Source organism: Salvelinus alpinus, chromosome 3 (genome assembly GCF_045679555.1).
Source record: "Salvelinus alpinus chromosome 3, SLU_Salpinus.1, whole genome shotgun sequence".
NCBI lineage: Eukaryota > Metazoa > Chordata > Actinopteri > Salmoniformes > Salmonidae > Salvelinus > Salvelinus alpinus.
In genome coordinates this window covers 89,612,096-89,632,271 of record NC_092088.1, presented here as the reverse complement: position 1 = coordinate 89,632,271, position 20,176 = coordinate 89,612,096, and the positions used below count along the sequence as shown (strand labels likewise).

At 44.6% G+C, this 20,176-nt stretch overlaps 1 protein-coding gene across 7 annotated transcripts in view; it reads right to left on the bottom strand.

Annotated features, from left to right (window-relative positions):
- Positions 1 to 7,828: 7,828 nt before the first annotated feature.
- Positions 7,829 to 20,176, bottom strand: part of LOC139571500 (tetratricopeptide repeat protein 31-like) — a 39,939-nt gene continuing 27,591 nt past the window's right edge. For 6 of the 7 annotated variants that reach the window (XM_071394429.1, XM_071394431.1, XM_071394428.1 and 3 more), the window contains exons 7-15: positions 17,398 to 17,443; positions 17,125 to 17,215; positions 15,515 to 15,656; positions 15,256 to 15,360; positions 12,016 to 12,106; positions 11,769 to 11,802; positions 11,435 to 11,615; positions 11,205 to 11,320; positions 7,829 to 10,478 (exon numbers count right to left, since the gene is read on the bottom strand). In XM_071394429.1, the coding sequence (XP_071250530.1) occupies positions 10,343 to 10,478; positions 11,205 to 11,320; positions 11,435 to 11,615; positions 11,769 to 11,802; positions 12,016 to 12,106; positions 15,256 to 15,360; positions 15,515 to 15,656; positions 17,125 to 17,215; positions 17,398 to 17,443 (942 nt within the window). In that variant the 3' untranslated portion in view covers positions 7,829 to 10,342. Of the gene's footprint in view, positions 10,479 to 11,204; positions 11,340 to 11,434; positions 11,616 to 11,768; positions 11,803 to 12,015; positions 12,107 to 15,255; positions 15,361 to 15,514; positions 15,657 to 17,124; positions 17,216 to 17,397; positions 17,444 to 20,176 lie in introns of all 7 variants that reach the window. The other variant, XM_071394433.1, reaches the window with a different exon arrangement.

Below are 20,176 nucleotides of genomic sequence, written 5' to 3'. Positions count from 1 at the left end.
ACCTGACAGGTCGCTCCTACCAGGTGGCGTGGCGAGAATCTGTCTCCGCACCACTTGCTCTCACCACTGGTGTCCCCCAGGGCTCTGTTCTAGGCCCTCTCCTATTCTCGCTATACACCAAGTCACTTGGCTCTGTCATATCCTCACATGGTCTCTCCTATCATTGCTATGCAGACGACACACAATTAATCTTCTCCTTTCCCCCCTCTGATAACCAGGTGGTGAATCGCATCTCTGCATGTCTGGCAGACATATCAGTGTGGATGACGGATCACCACCTCAAGCTGAACCTCGGCAAGACGGAGCTGCTCTTCCTCCCGGGGAAGGACTGCCCGTTCCATGATCTCGCCATCACGGTTGACAACTCCATTGTGTCCTCCTCCCAGAGCGCTAAGAACCTTGGCGTGATCCTGGACAACACCCTGTCGTTCTCAACTAACATCAAGGCGGTGGCCCGTTCCTGTAGGTTCATGCTCTACAACATCCGCAGAGTACGACCCTGCCTCACACAGGAAGCGGCGCAGGTCCTAATCCAGGCACTTGTCATCTCCCGTCTGGATTACTGCAACTCGCTGTTGGCTGGGCTCCCTGCCTGTGCCATTAAACCCCTACAACTCATCCAGAACGCCGCAGCCCGTCTGGTGTTCAACCTTCCCAAGTTCTCTCACGTCACCCCGCTCCTCCGCTCTCTCCACTGGCTTCCAGTTGAAGCTCGCATCCGCTACAAGACCATGGTGCTTGCCTACGGAGCTGTGAGGGGAACGGCACCTCAGTACCTCCAGGCTCTGATCAGGCCCTACACCCAAACAAGGGCACTGCGTTCATCCACCTCTGGCCTGCTCGCCTCCCTACCACTGAGGAAGTACAGTTCCCGCTCAGCCCAGTCAAAACTGTTCGCTGCTCTGGCCCCCCAATGGTGGAACAAACTCCCTCACGACGCCAGGACAGCGGAGTCAATCACCACCTTCCGGAGACACCTGAAACCCCACCTCTTTAAGGAATACCTAGGATAGGATAAAGTAATCCTTCTCACCCCCCCCCCCCTTAAAAGATTTAGATGCACTATTGTAAAGTGGCTGTTCCACTGGATGTCATAAGGTGAATGCACCAATTTGTAAGTCGCTCTGGATAAGAGCGTCTGCTAAATGACTTAAATGTAAATGTAAATAAGCCGCCTCCAATGTAATTTTAGAGAATTTGGCAGTACGTCCAACCGGCCTCACAACCACAAACCACATGTATGGCGTTGTGTGGGTGAGCGGTTTGCTGATGTCAACATTGTGAACAGAGTGCCCCATGGTGGCTGTAGGGTTATGGTATGGGCTACGGACAATGAACACAATTTTATAGATGCATTTTTTTGCTTTTTATAGATGGCAATTTCATTGCACAAAAACACTGTGACGAGATCCTGAGGCCCATTTTTTTTAAGGTATCTGTGACTAACAGATGCATATCTGTATTCTAGTCATTTGAAATCCATAGATTAGGGCCTTATGAATGTATTTCAACTCACTGATTTCCTCATATGAACTGTAACTCAGTAAAAATCTATGAAATTGTTGCATGTTGAGTTTATATTTTTGTTCAGTATATTTTTGATTCCGTTTTAGTTGATGTGTGTGTGTGTGTGTGTGTGTGTGTGTGTGTGTGTGTGTGTGTGTGTGTGTGTGTGTGTGTGTGTGTGTGTGTGTGTGTGTGTGTGTGTGTGTGTGTGTGTGTGTGTGTGTGTGTGTGTGTGTGTGTGTGTGTGTCAAAGATAAAAACTCAGTGTTTAGGATGTGTGGTGGAGGATGGATGCAGCAGGGAGAATGTGTAACCACTAACCAGGGGGAGAAAGATAAACATAGATTACAGTGATATTGAATGCGTGGGAAAAAATCAACTGCAAGCCCTCATTCTAAGACCACATGCCGCCTAGTGTAGGATGTGTGTGTGCACGTGCCTGCCTGCATGCATGTCCCTGTGACTGTGTGAATCTAGATCCAGCAATCTAGTTGTTTGTGCCAGCCAGGCAGGCCAGGACAGGGTGTGTGAGACTGGATGCTTGAGTGGCGGTCCCTCCCTGCGTGGCTGGTAAACCAACACCGGAATAACCTAACCTAGCAGCAGTGGTGGAAAAAGTACTAAATTGTCATACTTGAATAAAAGTAAAGATATCTTAATAGAAAAGTAAAGTAAAGTGCAGATACCCCCAAAAGCTACATTAGTACTTTACACCACTGTGTAGCAGGCGTAGAAGAGTTCACACTTCTGTTTTTCAGGGTAAACAGAAGTTAGGTTTAAAATATTATATCCCTAAAAACCACTGGAAGAACAGGCCCCTGTCAGAGAGATCACACTGGAAGAACAGGCCCCTGTCAGAGAGATCACACTGGAAGAACAGGCCCCTGTCAGAGAGATCACACTGGAAGAACAGGCCCCTGTCAGAAAGATCACACTGGAAGAACAGGCCCCTGTTAGAGAGATCACACTGGAAGAACAGGCCCCTGTCAGAGAGATCACACTGGAAGAACAGGCCCCTGTTAGAGAGATCACACTGGAAGAACAGGCCCATGTCAGAGAGATCACACTGGAAGAACAGGCCCCTATCAGAGAGATAACACTGGAAGAACAGGCCCCTGTCAGAGAGATCACAGTGGAAGAACAGGCCCCTGTTAGAGAGATCACACTGGAAGAACAGGCCCCTATCAGAGAGATAACACTGGAAGAACAGGCCCCTGTCAGAGAGATCACAGTGGAAGAACAGGCCCCTGTCAGAGAGATCACACTGGAAGAACAGGCCCCTGTCAGAGAGATCACACTGGAAGAACAGGCCCCTGTTAGAGAGATCACACTGGAAGAACAGGCCCCTGTCAGAGAGATCACACTAGAAGAACAGGCCCCTGTCAGAGAGATCACACTGGAAGAACAGGCCCCTGTCAGAGAGATCACACTGGAAGAACAGGCCCCTGTTAGAGAGATCACACTGGAAGAACAGGCCCCTGTCAGAGAGATCACACTGGAAGAACAGGCCCCTGTCAGAGAGATCACACTGGAAGAACAGGCCCCTGTCAGAGAGATAACACTGGAAGAACAGGCCCCTATCAGAGAGATAACACTGGATGGATGACACAGGACAAAAGAAGGGAAAGCAGCCAAAAATACATGACCGGGACACCCAACGCAAGGCTGCGAGAGATCACACTGGACGACACAGAGCAACGGGGACTCAGGGCAGTTCGTATTACTCTGTATGTTAATCTGCGACACTACCGTTCGTATTATATATGACGTTACGTTAGGTTACATTATGAATGGAATAGCGGTCGTAAAATGTCATAAGATTTATAGGATGTATAGTGTCATATGTCTTACCTAGTCGCAAAATAGCTTACAAATTGGATAAATAACTTATGATACATTTTGGAGGACGTATGGTATTATACATCTTTCTCTGATACCAGGTTGCTTGTTGCGCTGTGACAACAAAGGAAAATTACAGGAAGAATTTATGTTAGCAGTTAAGGGAACTAACAACAATGGTTAGGATAATTTACATTAAAGGTTAGAACTTCAATGACAAAGGTTAGGTCATTTAGGTAGCAAGTTAGGTGAATTGGGTTAAGTTTAGAATTAAGCGTTAGGGTTATCTAAAATGCTACCGTTGTTGCCGACGTAACTCGAACATGAAACCTTTGGATTGCTAGACGGTCACAGATTACGCCCACCCATCCTCCCCGACCATCCTCCCTACTTTCGTCTCTGTCTAAAGTAACTAGACCATTAGTAGGTATCATACATCTTGGAGGTGCTCAGAAATACGTAAAGAGATAGAGAGGGAGAGAGAGAGAGAGAGAGAGAGAGAGAGAGAGAGAGAGAGAGAGAGAGAGAGAGAAACATCTGTGAAGACAAAGAGGAACTGACTGTTTGAGCAGGGTATGTGTAGCTAATGTGCCTGACCTAATGATTGGAAGAGGAGGTTGAAGAGTGTGTGTGTGAGAGTGAGAAAGAGTGAGCGAGAGACACAGTCTTTAAGAGTATAGTTGCTGTGGCTGAGCTCTTTCGCCATCTCCACCTCTCTAATTACGCAGCCCGGCCCTGCTCTGCCCTTAGCCACAATCAGCCAAGGCAGGCCAGAAATACATGCTCTCTCGCTCTTTCAGATACACGAAAGCATGCACACGCACACCTTTGTTTAAACATTTTTGGAATTAGGGCATGCAGTTGATTTCCCCCATGCTTTTAACAATACTGTAATCTGTATGTCTATCCTTCTCCACCTGGTTAGTGGTTACATTCTCCTTACTGCATCCACCGCACATACTAACCACAATAAACTATTATCTGTGACAAACACACACACAATCCATCCTCCATCACGCATACTAACCACCGTACGCTTTTATCTTGCTTACATACACAATCCTCCATCGTTTCCTCTCAGCTTCCTTCTGTCTGTGATGATAGGGCCACCATATAGCCCATCTGATCAGCAGCAGCTCTGAATTAGGCTAGTGAGTGTCACAGGAGTGACTTAAACCAAAATGTCAATGCCTTTTCTGGAAAACTAAATACACAAGGTATATATAAACGCTCACTCTCCCTTCAGTTTGTGTGGAGTTTAGTATTAATAGATTATACTACGCCCCCTGGTGTTAAGCAAGCTAAACCACACTCTGCGAACATAAAATAAACTCAGCAAAAAAAGAAACGTCCTCTCACTGTCAACTGCGTTTATTTTCAGCAAACTTAACGTATAAATATTTGTATGAACATAACAAGATTCAACAACTGAGACATAAACTGAAGAAGTTCCACAGACATGTGACTAACAGAAATGAAATAATGTGTCCCTGAAAAAAGGAGGGGGGTCAAAATCAAAAGTAACAGTCAGTATCTGGTGTGGCCACCAGCTGCATTAAGTTCTGCAGTGCATCTCCTCCTCATGGACTGCTCCAGATTTTCCAGTTCTTGCTGTGAGATGTTACCCCACTCTTCCACCAAGGCACCTGCATGTTCCCGGACATTTCTGGGGGGAATGGCCCAAGCCCTCACCCTCCGATCCAACAGGTCCCAGACGTGCTCAATGGGATTGAGATCCGGGCTCTTCGCTGGCCATGGCAGAACACTGACAATCCTGTTTTGCAGGAAATCACGCACAGAACGAGCAATATGGCTGGTGGCAGTCATGCTGGAGGGTCATGTCAGGATGAGCCTACAGGAAGGGTACCACATGAGGGAGGAGTCTTCCCTGTAACGCACAGTGTTGAGATTGACTGCAATGACAACAAGCTCAGTCCAATGATGCTGTGACACACCATGACCATGACGGACCCTCCACCTCCAAATCGATCCCACTCCAGAGTACAGGCCTCGGTATAATGCTCATTCCTCCGACCATCACCCCTGGTGAGACAAAACCGCAACTCGTCAAGTGAAGAGCACTTTTTGCCAGTCCTGTCTGGTCCAGCGATGGTGGGTTTGTGCCCATAGGCGGCGTTGTTGCCGGTGATGTCTGGTGAGGACCTGCCTTACAACAGGCCTACAAGCCCTTAGTCCAGCCTCTCTCAGCATATTGCGGACAGTCTGAGCACTGATGGAGGGATTGTGCGTTCCTGGTGTAACTCGGGCAGTTGTTGTTATCATCCTGTACCTGTCCCGCAGGTGTGATGTTTGGATGTACCGATCCTGTACAGGTGTTGTTACATGTGGTCTGCCACTGCGAGTATGATCAGCTGTCCGTCCTGTCTCCCTGTAGTGCTGTCTTAGGAGTCTCACAGTACGGACAATACAATTTATTGCCCTGGCCACATCTGCAGTCCTCATGCCTCCTTGCAGCATGCCTAAGGCATGTAACGCAGATGAGCAGGGACCCTGGGCATCTTTCTTTTGGTGTTTCTCAGTCAGTAGAAAGGCCTCTTTAGTGTCCTAAGTTTTCATAACTGTGACCTTAATTGCCTACCGTTAGTATCTTAACGACCGCTCCCCAAGTGCATGTTCATTATTTGTTTATGGTTCATTGAACAAGAGTGGGAAAGTGTTTAAACCCTTTACAATGAAGATCTGTGAAGTTATTTGGATTTTTTACGAATTATCTTTGAAAGACAAGGTCCTGAAAAAGGGAATCTTTTTGGGCTGATTTTACTTCTAACCCACTATAATCAGTCATCTGTGTGTTTACCATAAGCTGTAAGACTGCAGTTGAAGAGTTCGTTGACAGCCTCCTCACAGTCTTTATCCATCTTCAGCACCTGTTGCATGGCTTTCTCCACCTCACTGTACCTCTCCACACAGACAAGCACACTTACCTTCAGTGGTCTGCATAACCATATTTTATATAGTTGATAAATAACCACAAGTGCAGAATATGTACCAGAATAGGACAGTTGTGCAGTGCCATGAATACAGTGAATAGAATAGGGTGTGTACTTGTGTGAGGAGGATGACTCCACTGGTTAACATACAGTGAATAGAATAGGGTGTGTACTTATGTGAGGAGGATGACTCCACTGGTTAACATACAGTGAATAGAATAGGGTGTGTACTTGTGTGAGGAGGATGACTCCACTGGTTAACATACAGTGAATAGAATAGGGTGTGTACTTATGTGAGGAGGATGACTCCACTGGTTAACATACAGTGAATAGAATAGGGTGTGTACTTATGTGAGGAGGATGACTCCACTGGTTAACATACAGTGCATCCAGATAGTGTTCAGACCTCAGACCATTTTTTTTTTTACGTTACAGCCTTATTCTAAAATTGCTTAAATAGTTTTTTCCCCCCCCTCATCAATCTACACACAATACCCCATAATGACAAAGCAAAAACGGGTTTAGACATTTTTGCTCATTTATAAAAATACAGAACTGAAATATCACCTTTACATAAGTATTGAGACCTTTTACTCAGTACTTTGTTGAAGCACCTTTGTCAGCGATTACAGCCTCGAGTCTTCTTGGGTATGACACTACAAGCTTGGCACACCTGTATTTGGGGAGTTTCTTCCATTCTTCTCTGCAGGTCCTCTCAAGCTCGTTCAGGTTTGATGGGGAGCGTCGCTGCACAGCTATTTTCAGGTCTCTCCAGAGATGTTTGATCGGGTTCAAGTCCGGACTCTGGCTTGGCCACCCAAGGACATTCAGAGACTTGTCCTGGGATCTCCCTGTACTTTGCTCCGTTCATCTTTTCCTCGATCCGGACTAGTCTCCCAGTCCCTGCCGCTGAAAAACATCCCCACAGCATGATGCTGACACCACCATGCTTCACTATAGGGATGGTGCCAGGTTTCCTCCAGACATGACGCTTGGCATTCAGGCCAAATAATTCAATCTTGGTCTCATCAGACCTGAGAATCTTGTTAATCATGGTTTGAGAGTCCTTTAGGAGACTTTTGGCAAACTCCAAGCGGGCTGTCATGTGCCTTTTACTGAGGAGTGTCTTCCGTCTGGCCACTATCCAATAAAGGCCTGATTGGTGGAGTGCTGCAGAGTTGGTTGTCCTTCTGGAAGTTTCTCACATCTCCACAGAGGAACTCTGGAGATCTGTCAGAGTGACCATCAGTTCCCTGAGCTCAATTTAGAGTCTCATAGCAAATACTTATGTAAATAAGGTATGTATTTTTTTATTTATAAATCAGCTAAACATTCTAAAAACCTGTTTTTGCTTTGTCGTTGTAGGGTATTGTGTGTAGATTTATGATGTCATTTTTTATTTTAATTTTAAAAAAAATACATTTTAGAATAAGGCTTTCACATTACAAAATTAAGACATTTTCAAGGGTTCTGAATGCACTGTATACCATAACGGCAGGAAGAAAACAGAAAGATTGACTGAGAGGCTGAAATTATTTGAATTAATATATTATGTACAAAAGGACTCTTTGGCAGACTCTTTCACACATTTAAAATATTTGGTCAATTTGGAATGAACAGAGATTACATTGCTTGAGTTAAAAGTTTTGTGGAGTACATAGTCATTAAAAAACACTTTCTCCTGAAATTGGGACTAGAGAGAAATGGACTCATACTAAAACTGGGCTTCGCACATAAACACTTTATTATTAATTTCTATCAAACTCATAAAACATGCATTTGCCCAAATTAGTGAATACTGTGTACTTGGGATCACTGAACTAAGAAAACACACTTCTGTGAGTTTTTTAAAGATAATAGTATAGCGTTTTCTCATGTGACCTTATCCTAATATGAAGTTCTGATTTCTTTGACCAATCTCTACGAAGCCGAAAACCAGGCAACCACAAAAGAGCAGAAACTCCCACCACATTTAATAACAATTCTTTCTCTCAACAGTTACTACACAGATAGGGCTGATTTCCCAGACTAAGCTTAGTCCTGGACTAAAAATCACTTAAATGGAGAATATGCATTGTACTACTACAAACCATCCCAGAAAGTTCTAGCGGCTGGTGAGTCATTTGAATTTGAATCATATACCAACCACTATGGTCTCACAGGTAAAGCAAATATACATATAAATACTCAAATAAATAGCCTGCACTCGTCTGTACACAGTTTGAGATATAGAGTAGTGTGGACTAAGAAAAAATACTTTTCCATTTATAGTGGCAGCTACAGCTCCTCACCACGAGAGGCTTGTTTTGATTCACTGGGTCTCGGAGAAGTTATCCATTTGCATTTGAAGGCTTGAGTGACAGAATAAAGAAACAGCTTACACGTATTACCAGTGCAGACAGCCTTTGGTTGTCTACAAGCATTCTTTGGTTCAGACTAAATACTGACATGGAAGCCTTGGGTCTACAGAATGGTGAAAATCTGAAGAGGAACACAACAATGGGAAAGTAGATGTAGTTCCGTGTCCAAAGCCTCTCCCCTACAGTGTTGGGTGTCACCCTCACTCGGACAGCTCTTGACAGCTTAAAAATGACACAGGGACAGAATGACAGTCTAACGCTGCAGGGACAGACGATAGTGTGAGAAGAGCCTAAGAGGGCTTTACTGCAAAGTGGTGAACCCATTCCTGAAAACCAACCTCCAATAACTACTGTACCATTAGTAAAATCAGACAGATGTAAACCAAAGACTCAGCTAGCTTGGTCTTACATAGCTTCAGCTAGCCACTTTAGACTGCTGAGATGTACCCTCAAGCTTCGGTCTTGCCTACAGACATTCAGTGACACTGTCCTTTAATAGGACACATTGGGAAGGTGCAAGGTCTAGAGAGGGTAGATTGAAACAGAGAGCAAGAAACATATGGTTCATTTTACAAACAAGATGCTTATTTTCCAGATATTTTAAGGGCTGGCAAACTAAACTTTAAACAAACCCTGACAAACATAGAAAAAAGTTGGTGTCAGTTCTGTGTCAAAATCACCCAACAGATTTAGAGTGTGCATTTAAGCTGTTTGCCATCAGGTACAGTAGTAAAATGAAACATGGAATAATACATTGAAAAACAAGGTTCTCTGTTAAATTGGTGGTATACCTCTCTGCTCCACCCACACATTGCAATGGCCCATTTAGCTAAGGCCAATAGCACAGAGCCCATAGCCCACTGTATTGCAAGCCCTGGGCCATGTTCATTAAGGCATGACAAGGAAAACGTTTGAAAATGTGTGGCAAAGGAAAAGGAGTGTTTCATATTGGAGAAACACAGGTAGTCCCTCTCTGTTTCAGTCCTTTTAATTCCATTTGGTGCCTAACTAACATGACCATTTTAGTAGGCAGGTTACTTAGCAGCGAGGCAGAGTGGAAGGGAGGAGCCTCTCTTAGGGATGAACTGAAACGTCAGGTTGAATCTGCTGCAGGCTGGATGGCTGCTGGGTCTTTGGTGTGGTGGTCTGGGTGGTTATTGGTTCTCCTTTGGTGTGGAGAGCATGGCCGGGCCTGGTCCGTTCTGGTCTGGTGGTATTGGCATGGGAAGAGAGAGACATGGATGGGAGATGAGGATGAGGTGGAGAGCCCAGTTCCCTATGCCACAAACCCCAGACAGTAATAGTACTGATGTTAGCCGTAGGGCTAGCTGTAAGGCTATCAAGGTTTTAAGGCTTCAAGGTGTTGAGGTTCGTTGCCATGCAAAGCCTAAAGGCCCAGCTGTAGTCAAGGGGGACTGCTGATGTCTTCTGGTCCATTATTACAGTCATAATGCTCTTCTATTATAGCACTCATTATGCTGTCCTCCATTTTATTAGTCTGAACATTCGCCTCCATCACAACAACAAGTCCTACACTGTCCATTTAATATTGAGTCCATCGTCATAACGGGGTCCCAGTTTTTTATAGAAGGCCAGAATTGAGGAGGAAACATTTCACGGTGAAGTCTACACCAGTTGTATTGGGTGCATGTGACAAATAAAAATGTATTTAATTTGAAACGGTGCTCAGGGCTGCCAGGGCTTCCTGTCTTTGCCACTCTGTTCAGCAATGTGTTTGTAGCGACACTTGTCCCCAAAATGGCAGCCGGTGGTCCTCCAGAAGTAACACTCGTCTCCGTTCACTGGGCCACAACGTCTGGGACTGGAGAAGGGGCAAGAAGGTTAGAAGGTTACAAAAATTAGATTTTGGGATGAAATTATACAAAATGTTAAAGTGGGCCACGTAGCTCATCGTCAACGGATTTCCTCTTGCTTTATTTTAAAGGGATACTTCATGATTTTGGCAATGAAGCTCTTTATCTACTTCCCCAGAGTCAGATGAGGGCTTTTCATATGGATTTTTTAACAAGATGGTGCTGCTGAGTACGGCTGTTTGGGAGGCCCGAGATTGTGTTTTTGAACACCTGTAATCTAGGGCAAAGAAAATATCATAACAAATGTTTTTTTTAACATAGTGGTGCAGAGGTGGCACTGGTGGCACTGCGCCTACATTCTTTGGGTTGAACCCTGAGTTTAACTTGTGGAATACATTTTTATGTCTCTGTGTGCAGTTGCTAACTAGCGTTAGTGCAATTGCTAACTAGCATTAGCACAATGACTGGAAGTCTATTGTAACTGCTAGCATACTAGTAGATACCATTGACATCCAGTCATTGCACTAAGGCTGGTTAGCATTGGCTCGTGAAACTACCTCCAACTTTTTTCATACTGGTTCCAGACATAAAAAGGGTATCAATGAGTTCATCTGACTCTGGAGAAGGGATAACTATTCCACCTTTTGCAGTTTTAGGTTAAGTGCCTGTGGGAGGGGGGGGGGGGGGGGGGTTCACCTTTCACAGATCTCAGCTTTAAAAGGGTGTTTTCTTACCCAGCAGCTGCCTGTTGCAATGCAAGGGGGCTGGTCTTGAGGGGGATGGGCAGAACCCTCTGGCTGCGGTGGTCTGGGTAGCGAACCACCAACCTTGTGTTCTCTATACTGTAGCCCTGTGGGGGAACACACATACTAATACATTAAGGTCAATAGAATAGAAAGTTAAAACATAGACATACAAAATAAAAAACTGAAAAAAGCCACAGCATCTTTTGAAGGCCACTCACGTTGAGTTTCTCCATGGCCCTCGATGCCATGTTGGCGTTCTTGAAGTTGACGAAGGCACAGAACCGCTCGTGGAGAACTCGTATGCTGTCTATCTCCCCGTAAGCTTTAAAGAGGTCCAACAGGTGTTTCTCAGTCAGCTCAGCGGTCACGTTCCCCACCCAGAGAGACACACACGGGGACCTGAAGGAGGAAGAGACATCACTTATGTCCACAGACATCAAGTTACACATACTTGTCCACACCAAATAAGGAAATCAAAAATGTATGTTTTCTATTTGGGGCCATGACCCCTGACCCTTATTGGGTCAACGAGATTGGCTAATATCCACCTACCCTGGCAAGCCCAATGAGGAATCCTGGCTCACCACTGAGGAAAGAGATTAGACAACTGAATTAGATCACACAATATTTTTTTAAGTATGACCTACATTTCAGCAATAGCTCATAAATGTGTTCCTTTCCTTCCCATGTCATTTAAATTAGACTAATTCCTGACATTGCTGCCCTCTAGGCTTAAGAAGAGAAAGTGCATGTTTTTCCATACCACTGGCACAGCCTGCACAGTGGTGTTTGTCCTCACCCCTAGAAGCCTCAGGTGAGGTCAGCACAGCCTGTAGAGTGGTGAATCGCTCCAGCAGAGAGACACTCTGCCCCTCCTCAAAACCCAGATCCTAGAGACAGAGACGAGTGTGAGACAGAGCGAGAGGGAGAGCTTCCACCTAAAAGGAAGCGATTCCCAAACCTTCCATGACAAAGCCATCACCTAAAGAGAGATTAACCTGGAGAAGAGTCCCCTTAGCAAGCTGGTCCTGGGGCTCTGTTCACAGACACAAACAGACACCCCAGGACAGCAACACAATTAGACAACCAAATCATGAGAAAACAAAAAGATAATTATTTCCAATGTGTCAAGTAATTAACAAAAAACAGAGCAAACTAGAATGCTATTTGGCCTTAAACAGAGAGTACACAGTGGCAGAATACCTGACCACTGTGACTGACCCAAACTTAAGGAAAGCTTTGAATATGTAGACTCAGTGAGCATAGCCTTGCTATTGAGAAAGGCCGCCATAGCCTGTCTTCTCTTGAGAGTGAATTTTGATAAACTCCCATATCTACTGGGTGAAATACCACAGTGTGTCACGTTTGTCGTATTGAGGAGACCAAGGCGCAGCGTGATATGAATACATTCTTCTTTTAATAACGGAAGAACACTGAACAAACAAAGTAACAAAAACGAACGTGAAGCTAAATAGAACGGGTGCTGACATGCAACTCCACATAGACAACTACCCAGAAAACCTAAAGGGAAAATGGCAACCTAAATAGGATCCCCAATCAGAGACAATGATAAACAGCTGCCTCTGATTGGGAACCAATTCAGGCCACCATAAACCTACATTACCTAGACATACAAAATCCCCATAGATAAACAAAACCCCTAGACAAGACAAAAACACACATACCCACCCTCGTCACACCCTGACCTGACCAAAATAATACAGAAAATATAGAAAACTAAGGTCAGGGCGTGACACAGTGTGCCATCACAGCAGCAAGATGTGTGACCTGTTGCCACAAGAAAAGGGCAACCAGTGAAGAACAAACACCATTGTAAATACAACGCATATTTATGTATTTTCCCTTTTGTATTTTAACCATTTGCACATCGTTACAACACTGTACAGTCGTGGCCAAAAGTTGAGAATGACACAAATATTCATTTCCACAAAGTTTGCTTCTTAAGTGCCTTTAGATATTTTTGTCAGATGTTACTATGGAATACTGAAGTATAGCTACAAGCATTTCATAAGTGTCAAAGGCTTTTATTGACAATTACATGAAGTTGATGCAAAGAGTCAATATTTGCAGTGTCGACCCTTCTTTTTCAAGACCTCTGCAATCCGCCCTGGCATGCTGTCAATTAACTTCTGGGCCACATCCTGACTAATGGCAGCCCATTCTTGCATAATCAATGCATGCAGTTTGTCAGAATTTGTGGGTTTTTGTTTGTCCACCCGCCTCTTGAGGATTGACCACAAGTTCTCAATGGGATTAAGGTCTGGGGAGTTTCCTGGCCATGGACCCAAAATATCGATGTTTTGTTACCCGAGCCACTTAGTTATCACTTTTGCCTTATGGCAAGGTGCTCCATCATGCTGGAAAAGGCATTGTTCGTCACCAAACTGTTCCTGGATGGTTGGGAGAAGTTGCTTTCGGAGGATGTGTCGGTACCATTCTTTATTCATGGCTGTGTTCTTAGGCAAAATTGTGAGTCAGCCCACTCCCTTGGCTGAGAAGCAACTCCACAGATGAATGGTCTCAGGATGCTTTACTGTTGGCATGACACAGGACTGATGGTAGCGCTCACCTTGTCTTCTCCGGACAAGCTTTTTTCCGGATGCCCCTAACAATCGGAAAGGGGATTCATCAGAGAAAATGACTTTACCCCAGTCCTCAGAAGTCCAATCCCTGTACCTTTTGCAGAATATCAGTCTGTCCCTGATGTTTTTCCTGGAGAGAAGTGGCTTCTTTGCTGCCCTTCTTGACCCTAGGCCATCCTCCAAAAGTCTTCGCCTCACTGTGCGTGCAGATGCACTCACACCTGCCTGCTGCCATTCCTGAGCAAGTTCTGTACTGGTGGTGCTGAATCAACTTTAGGAGACGGTGCTGGCGCTTTCTGGACTTTCTTGGGCGCCCTGAAGCCTTCTTCACAACAATTGAACCGCTCTCCTTGAAGTTCTTGATGATCCGATAAATGGTTGATTTAGGTGCAATCTTACTGGCAGCAATATCCTTGCCTGTGAAGCCCTTTTTGTGCAAAGCAATGATGACTGAACGTGTTTCCTTGCAGGTAACCATGGTTGACAGAGGATGAACAATGATTCCAAGCACCACTCTCCTTTTGAAGTTTCCAGTCTGTTATTCGAACTCAATCAGCATGACAGAGTGATCTCCAGCCTTGTCCTCGTCAACACTCACACCTGTGTTAACGAGAGAATCACTGACATGATGTCAGCTGGTCCTTTTGTGGCATGGCTGAAATGCAGTGGAAATGTTTTTTGGGGATTCAGTTCATTTGCATGGCAAAGAGGGACTTTGCAATTAATTGCAATTCATCTGATCACTCTTCATAACATTCTGGAGTATATGCAAATTGCCATCATACAAACTGAGGCAACATACTTTGTGAAAATTAATATTTGTGTCATTCTCAAATTTTGGCCACGACTGTATATATGCACATAATATGACATTTGTAATGTCTTTATTCTTTTGGAACTTCTGTGAGTGTAATGTTTACTTTTGCAGCCCACGAGAGTGGGCGAGAGAGCGCGACAGAGCGGGCGCGACAGAGCGGGCGGGAGAGAGAGCGAGACAGAGCGGGAGAGAGAGCGAGACAGAGCGGGCGAGAGAGAGAGCGAGACAGAGCGGGCGAGAGAGAGAGAGAGAGCGCGTCAGAGCGGGCGAGAGAGAGAGCGCGACAGAAAGGGCGACATGTTCCCTGTATCTAATATTAGGTTTTTGGTTGAATATCTGATAACATTCAGTATCAAAAATATTCAAAAATAGAGAAAGGGAGCAAATACTTTTTCACGGCACTGTACATGGAACAGCTGTGTGAGTAGCAGTGTGAAAAAGCACTAAACCTAAACTCCAGTCTTCCCGTCCTCCGCTGCTTTTCATAAAAGAAAGGAGACTAGGAAACAGTTTAGGAGATCTGTAACTATAGCTATACATTGCCATTTCCCATACGTATCATGAGCACGTTGGTAGCACATAGCCACGTGTGTGTGTATTCAAAGATGTGTGTGTTCACCATAAGCTGTAAGACTTTGCAGTTGAAGAGATCGTTGACAGCCTCCTCACAGTCTTTATCCAGCTTCAGCACCTGTTCCATGGCTTTCTCCGCCTCACTGTACCGCTACACACACACATACACACACTTAGGAGGTCAAGACTCCTCAAGCCTGCATAAACATATATTATATAATTGGTAAATAATCACTATACAGAGAATTTGCATCCTATAGAATACAAAAGAACAGGAGAGGACAGTTATGCAGTCTGTGGTCCACCTTCATCCCAATGAGTGCACTGCCCTTGCGGAAGTGTCCTTTAGGCCAATCAGGTGCCAGCTGGATGGACCTCTCAGCATCAGACAGGGCCTGGGGGTACTGCTCCAAACAGCTATAACAGTACGACCGGTTCCCAAAGAACCTGGACGGACAGACAGATAAACACACACGGAGACACACACACACACACACACATACAGAGACACACACACGGAGACACACACACACACACATACAGAGACACACACACGGAGACACACACACACATACAGAGACACACACACGGAGACACAGAGGGTAAACTGTGGTTTATTGTCTATGTCGTACTGTACCAATGTATTGATGTCGGCTAGACACAGTCAGTCTCCAGTATCTATGCTGCAATAGTTTGTGTCGGGGTGCTGTTATATCTGGTGTAATTCTCCTGTCTTATCCGGTGTCCTGTGTGAATTTAAGTATTCTCCCTCTAATTCTCGCTCTCTCCCGCTCCCGGAGGACCTGAGCCCTAGGACCATGCCTCAGGACTACCTGGCCTGATGACTCCTTGCTGTCCCCAGTCCACCTGGTCGTGCTGTTTTCTAATATTTCTCTCTACAGCACCTACGGTCTCGAACTCTCAATGCTCGGCTATGAAAAGCCAACTGACCTGTTACACCCTCGACAACCACTGTGATTATTATTATTTGACCCTGCTGGTCATCTATGAACGATTGAACATATTGGCCATGTACTGTTATAATCTCCACCCGGCACAGCCAGGAGAGGACTGGCCACCCCTCATAGCCTGGTTCCTCTCTTTCTTCCTAGGTTGTGGCCTTTCTTGGGAGTTTTTCCTAGCCACCGTGCTTCTACATCTGCATTTCTTGCTGTTTGGGGATTTAGGCTGGGTTTCTGTATAGCACTGTATAGCACTTTGTGACATCTGCTGATGTAAAATGGGCTTTATAAATACATTTGATTGATTGATATTAGGACAGGGACACATTTGTTGTTGTTTTGGCTTTGAAATGATACAATGAGTATGAGGTTAAATTGTAGACTGTCAGCATTCATTTGAGGGTATTTTCATCCATATTGGGTGAACCGTTCAGAAATTACAGGACTTTTTGTACATTTTAAGGGAAGAAAGGTATTGGGACAAATTCACTTGTGTACTAAAGAAATAAAAAGTGAAGTAGTTGGTTCCATATTCCTAGAACACAGTGACTACATCAAGCTTGTGACTCCGCAAACTTGTTGGATGCATTTGCTGTTTGTTTTGGTTGTGTTTCAGATTATTTTGTGCCCAATAGAAATGAACGGTAATTAATGTAGTGTCATCTTGGAGTCACTTTTATTGTAAATAAGAATAGAATGTTTCTAAACACTTCTACATGAATGTGGATGCTACCATGATTACGGAAAATCCTGAAGTAATTGTGAATAATGATGAGTGAGAAAGTTAAGAGGCATAAATATCATACCCCCCCAAAAATGCTAACCTCCCCTGTAACAACAAAAAAGGTGTCACTGTCCTAATACTTTTGGAGCTCACTGTAACTAGCGTATTGAGGTCAGAGGTCATGCTGTAGTAAGTGATATAATGCAGACATATAACGATGTGATATTACCTGTAATCCTTTGGGTCGTATCTGATGGCTTCTGTAAACATAACGATGGCTTGAGAATACTGTCCCTCCTGCACCAGCTTGATCCCTTTTTCTACAGGGCACATACACAGCCAGAGGCTCAAATGTACAAACAACATCTGAGCATGTTTGCACAGCAAGGTGTGTGTGTGTGCACCCGTATGTGTGTGAGGGTGTGTACAGAGAGTAGTGTGTGTAATTGATCACTGCCTAACGCTGCCACACCTGGATGGATGGATAAACGCACACACTCACCTGTCAACGAGGCGCTTCTCTTAGTCACAGCATCTGTTCCATTCACCTGAAGAAGCCAGAACATGTTCCCGAAAAAGTAAGGCAAACACATTAATTTGTTCGCATATTAGCTCCCTAGAGTTTGTCCTACCTAGGAATATGTTTATTGTCACTGTAACCTGCAGCTTTAGGCCTAGGTTGCTGTTATAACATGCTAATAAGCACTTTGTGGAAAAGTGTTAGATAAAAAGCACGTAGGCCTAGGATACATCAGTAAAATGTGACTGACTTTCTAGGAAATGATATATATATATAAATAAATAAAACTGTTGGTAACCTCTGACCCAGTGACACGACTGACCGTGCTCTAGCCTGTGCACTGAGGCAGTGTATGTGTATCCATGTATATGTATGTGTGAGACTATGCAAGGTCAAACACATAAACGTTCCAATAACTGTTTACCATGCCATCCAGATGCAGAGTTCACCTCACCTTAGGGAGGACATTGAACCTGCCACGACCTACAGATATCAACACGATGGGAGACCAGATAAAAGCCTTTTGCTTATTCATGACAAGATTGTTGGAGTTGGATGAATAATATTTTTATATAAACATACAGTACCAGTCAAAAGTTTACACCTACTCATTCCAGGGGTTTTCTTAATTTTACTATTTTCTGCATTGTAGAATAATATTGAAGACATCAAAACTATGAAATAACACATATAGTAAGATGGTGCCGAAGAGGATGGCTGACGTTTTAATGTTCCTAACCAATTGTGCTATTTTGTTATTTTTATAGCTTATTTTTTAAACTTATTTTGTACATAATGTTTCTGGTACCGTCTCTTATGACCGAAAATAACTTCTAGACATCAGAACAGCGATTACTCACCACGAACTGGAAGAAGCGTTTTCCTTCAACGAGTCTGACGAGAAAGATATACTGCTCTCCCGGGAACAGGCCCAGATCCCTGCCATTTGCGTGAAGAAAAGACGGAGGAAAAGAGGAAGCAGATCACGCTGCCTTCTGAGAATCTATAGGCGAGCGAGTAAACTCCCACTGCCAACCGTCCTACTTGCTAACATGATTATCCTACCAACAGGACATTAAGAACTGTAATATCTTATGTTTCACTGAGTCGTTGCTGAACGACGACACAGATAATATAGAGCTGGAGGGATTTTCAATGCACCGGCAGAACAGAGAAGCTACGTCTGGTAAGACGAGGGGTGGGGGTGTGTGTCTTTTTGTCAATAACAGCTCGAGGTATTGCTCGCCTGAGGTAGAGTACCTTATGATAAGCTGTAGACCACACTATCTACCAAGAGAGTTCTCATCTAAACTATTTGTAGCCGTCTATTTACCACCACAGACCGATGCTGGCACTAAGACCACGCTCAACCAACTCTAAGGCCATAATCAAACAAGAAAATGCTCACCCAGAAGCGGCACTCCTAGTGGCCAGGGACTTTAATGCAGGCAAACAAATCAGTTTCACCACATTTTTACCTGCATGTCACACGTGCAACCAGAGGGAATTTTTTTTATAAAAAACCTACAGACCACCTTTACTCCAAACATAGAGATGCATACAAAGCTCTCCCCCGCCCTCCATTTAGGAAATCTGACCATAATTCTATCTTCCTGATTCCTGCTTACAAGCAAAAACTAAAGCAGGAAGTACCAGTGAGTCGCTCAACACGGAAGTAGTCAGATGACGCGGATGCTACGCTACAGGACTGTTTTGCTAGCACAGACTGGATGAATCCTGGGAACACATTCCAATGGCTTTATCAATAAGTGCATCGACGGCATCATCAACACAGTTACCGTACTACATATCCCAACCAGAAGCCATGGATTACAGGCAACATCTGCATTGAGCTAAAGGCTAGAGCTGCCACTTTCAAGGAGCGGGACACTAATCCGGACACTTATAAGAAATCCGCTTTGCCCTCAGATGAACCATCAAACAAGCAATACAGGATTAAGATTGAATCCTACTACACAGTCTCTGACCCCCTGCCAATGTGGCAGGGCTTTGAAAACTATTACAGACTACAAAAGGTACACCCAGACGCGACCTGCCTAGTGACGCAAGCCTATCAGACGAGCTAAATGCCTTTTATGCTTGCCTCAAGGTAAGCAACACTGAAGCATGCACAAGAGTACCAGCTGTTCTGGATGACTGTGATAATGCTCTCGGTAGCCGATGTGAGCAAGACTTTTAAACAGGTCAACATTCACAAAGCCATAGGGCCAGATGGATTACCAGGACATGTACTCAAAGCACGCGCGAACTAACTGGCAAGTGTTTTCATTGACATTTTCAACCTCTCCTTGTCTGAGTCTGTAATACCTACATGTTTCAAGCAGACCACCATAGTCCCTGTGCCCAAGGAAGCGAAGGTAACCTGCCTAAATGATTACCGCCCCATAGCACTGGACAGTAATCAAAAGTGCTTTAAAAGGCTGGTCATGGCTCACATCAATAGCACCCTCCCGTATACCCTAGACCCACTCCAATTTGCATACCGCCCCAACAGAGCCACAGATAACGCAATCGCACTACACACTGCCCTTTCCCACCTGGACAAAAGGAACACCTATGTGAGAATGCTGTTCATTGACTACAGCTCAACGTTCAACACCATAATGCCCACGAAGCTCATCATTAAGCTAAGGACCCTGGGCTGAAAACACCTTCCTCTGTAACTGGATCCTGGACTTCCTGACCGGCCACCCCCAGCTGTTAAGCGTAGGCAACAACACGTCTGGCACGCTGATCCTCA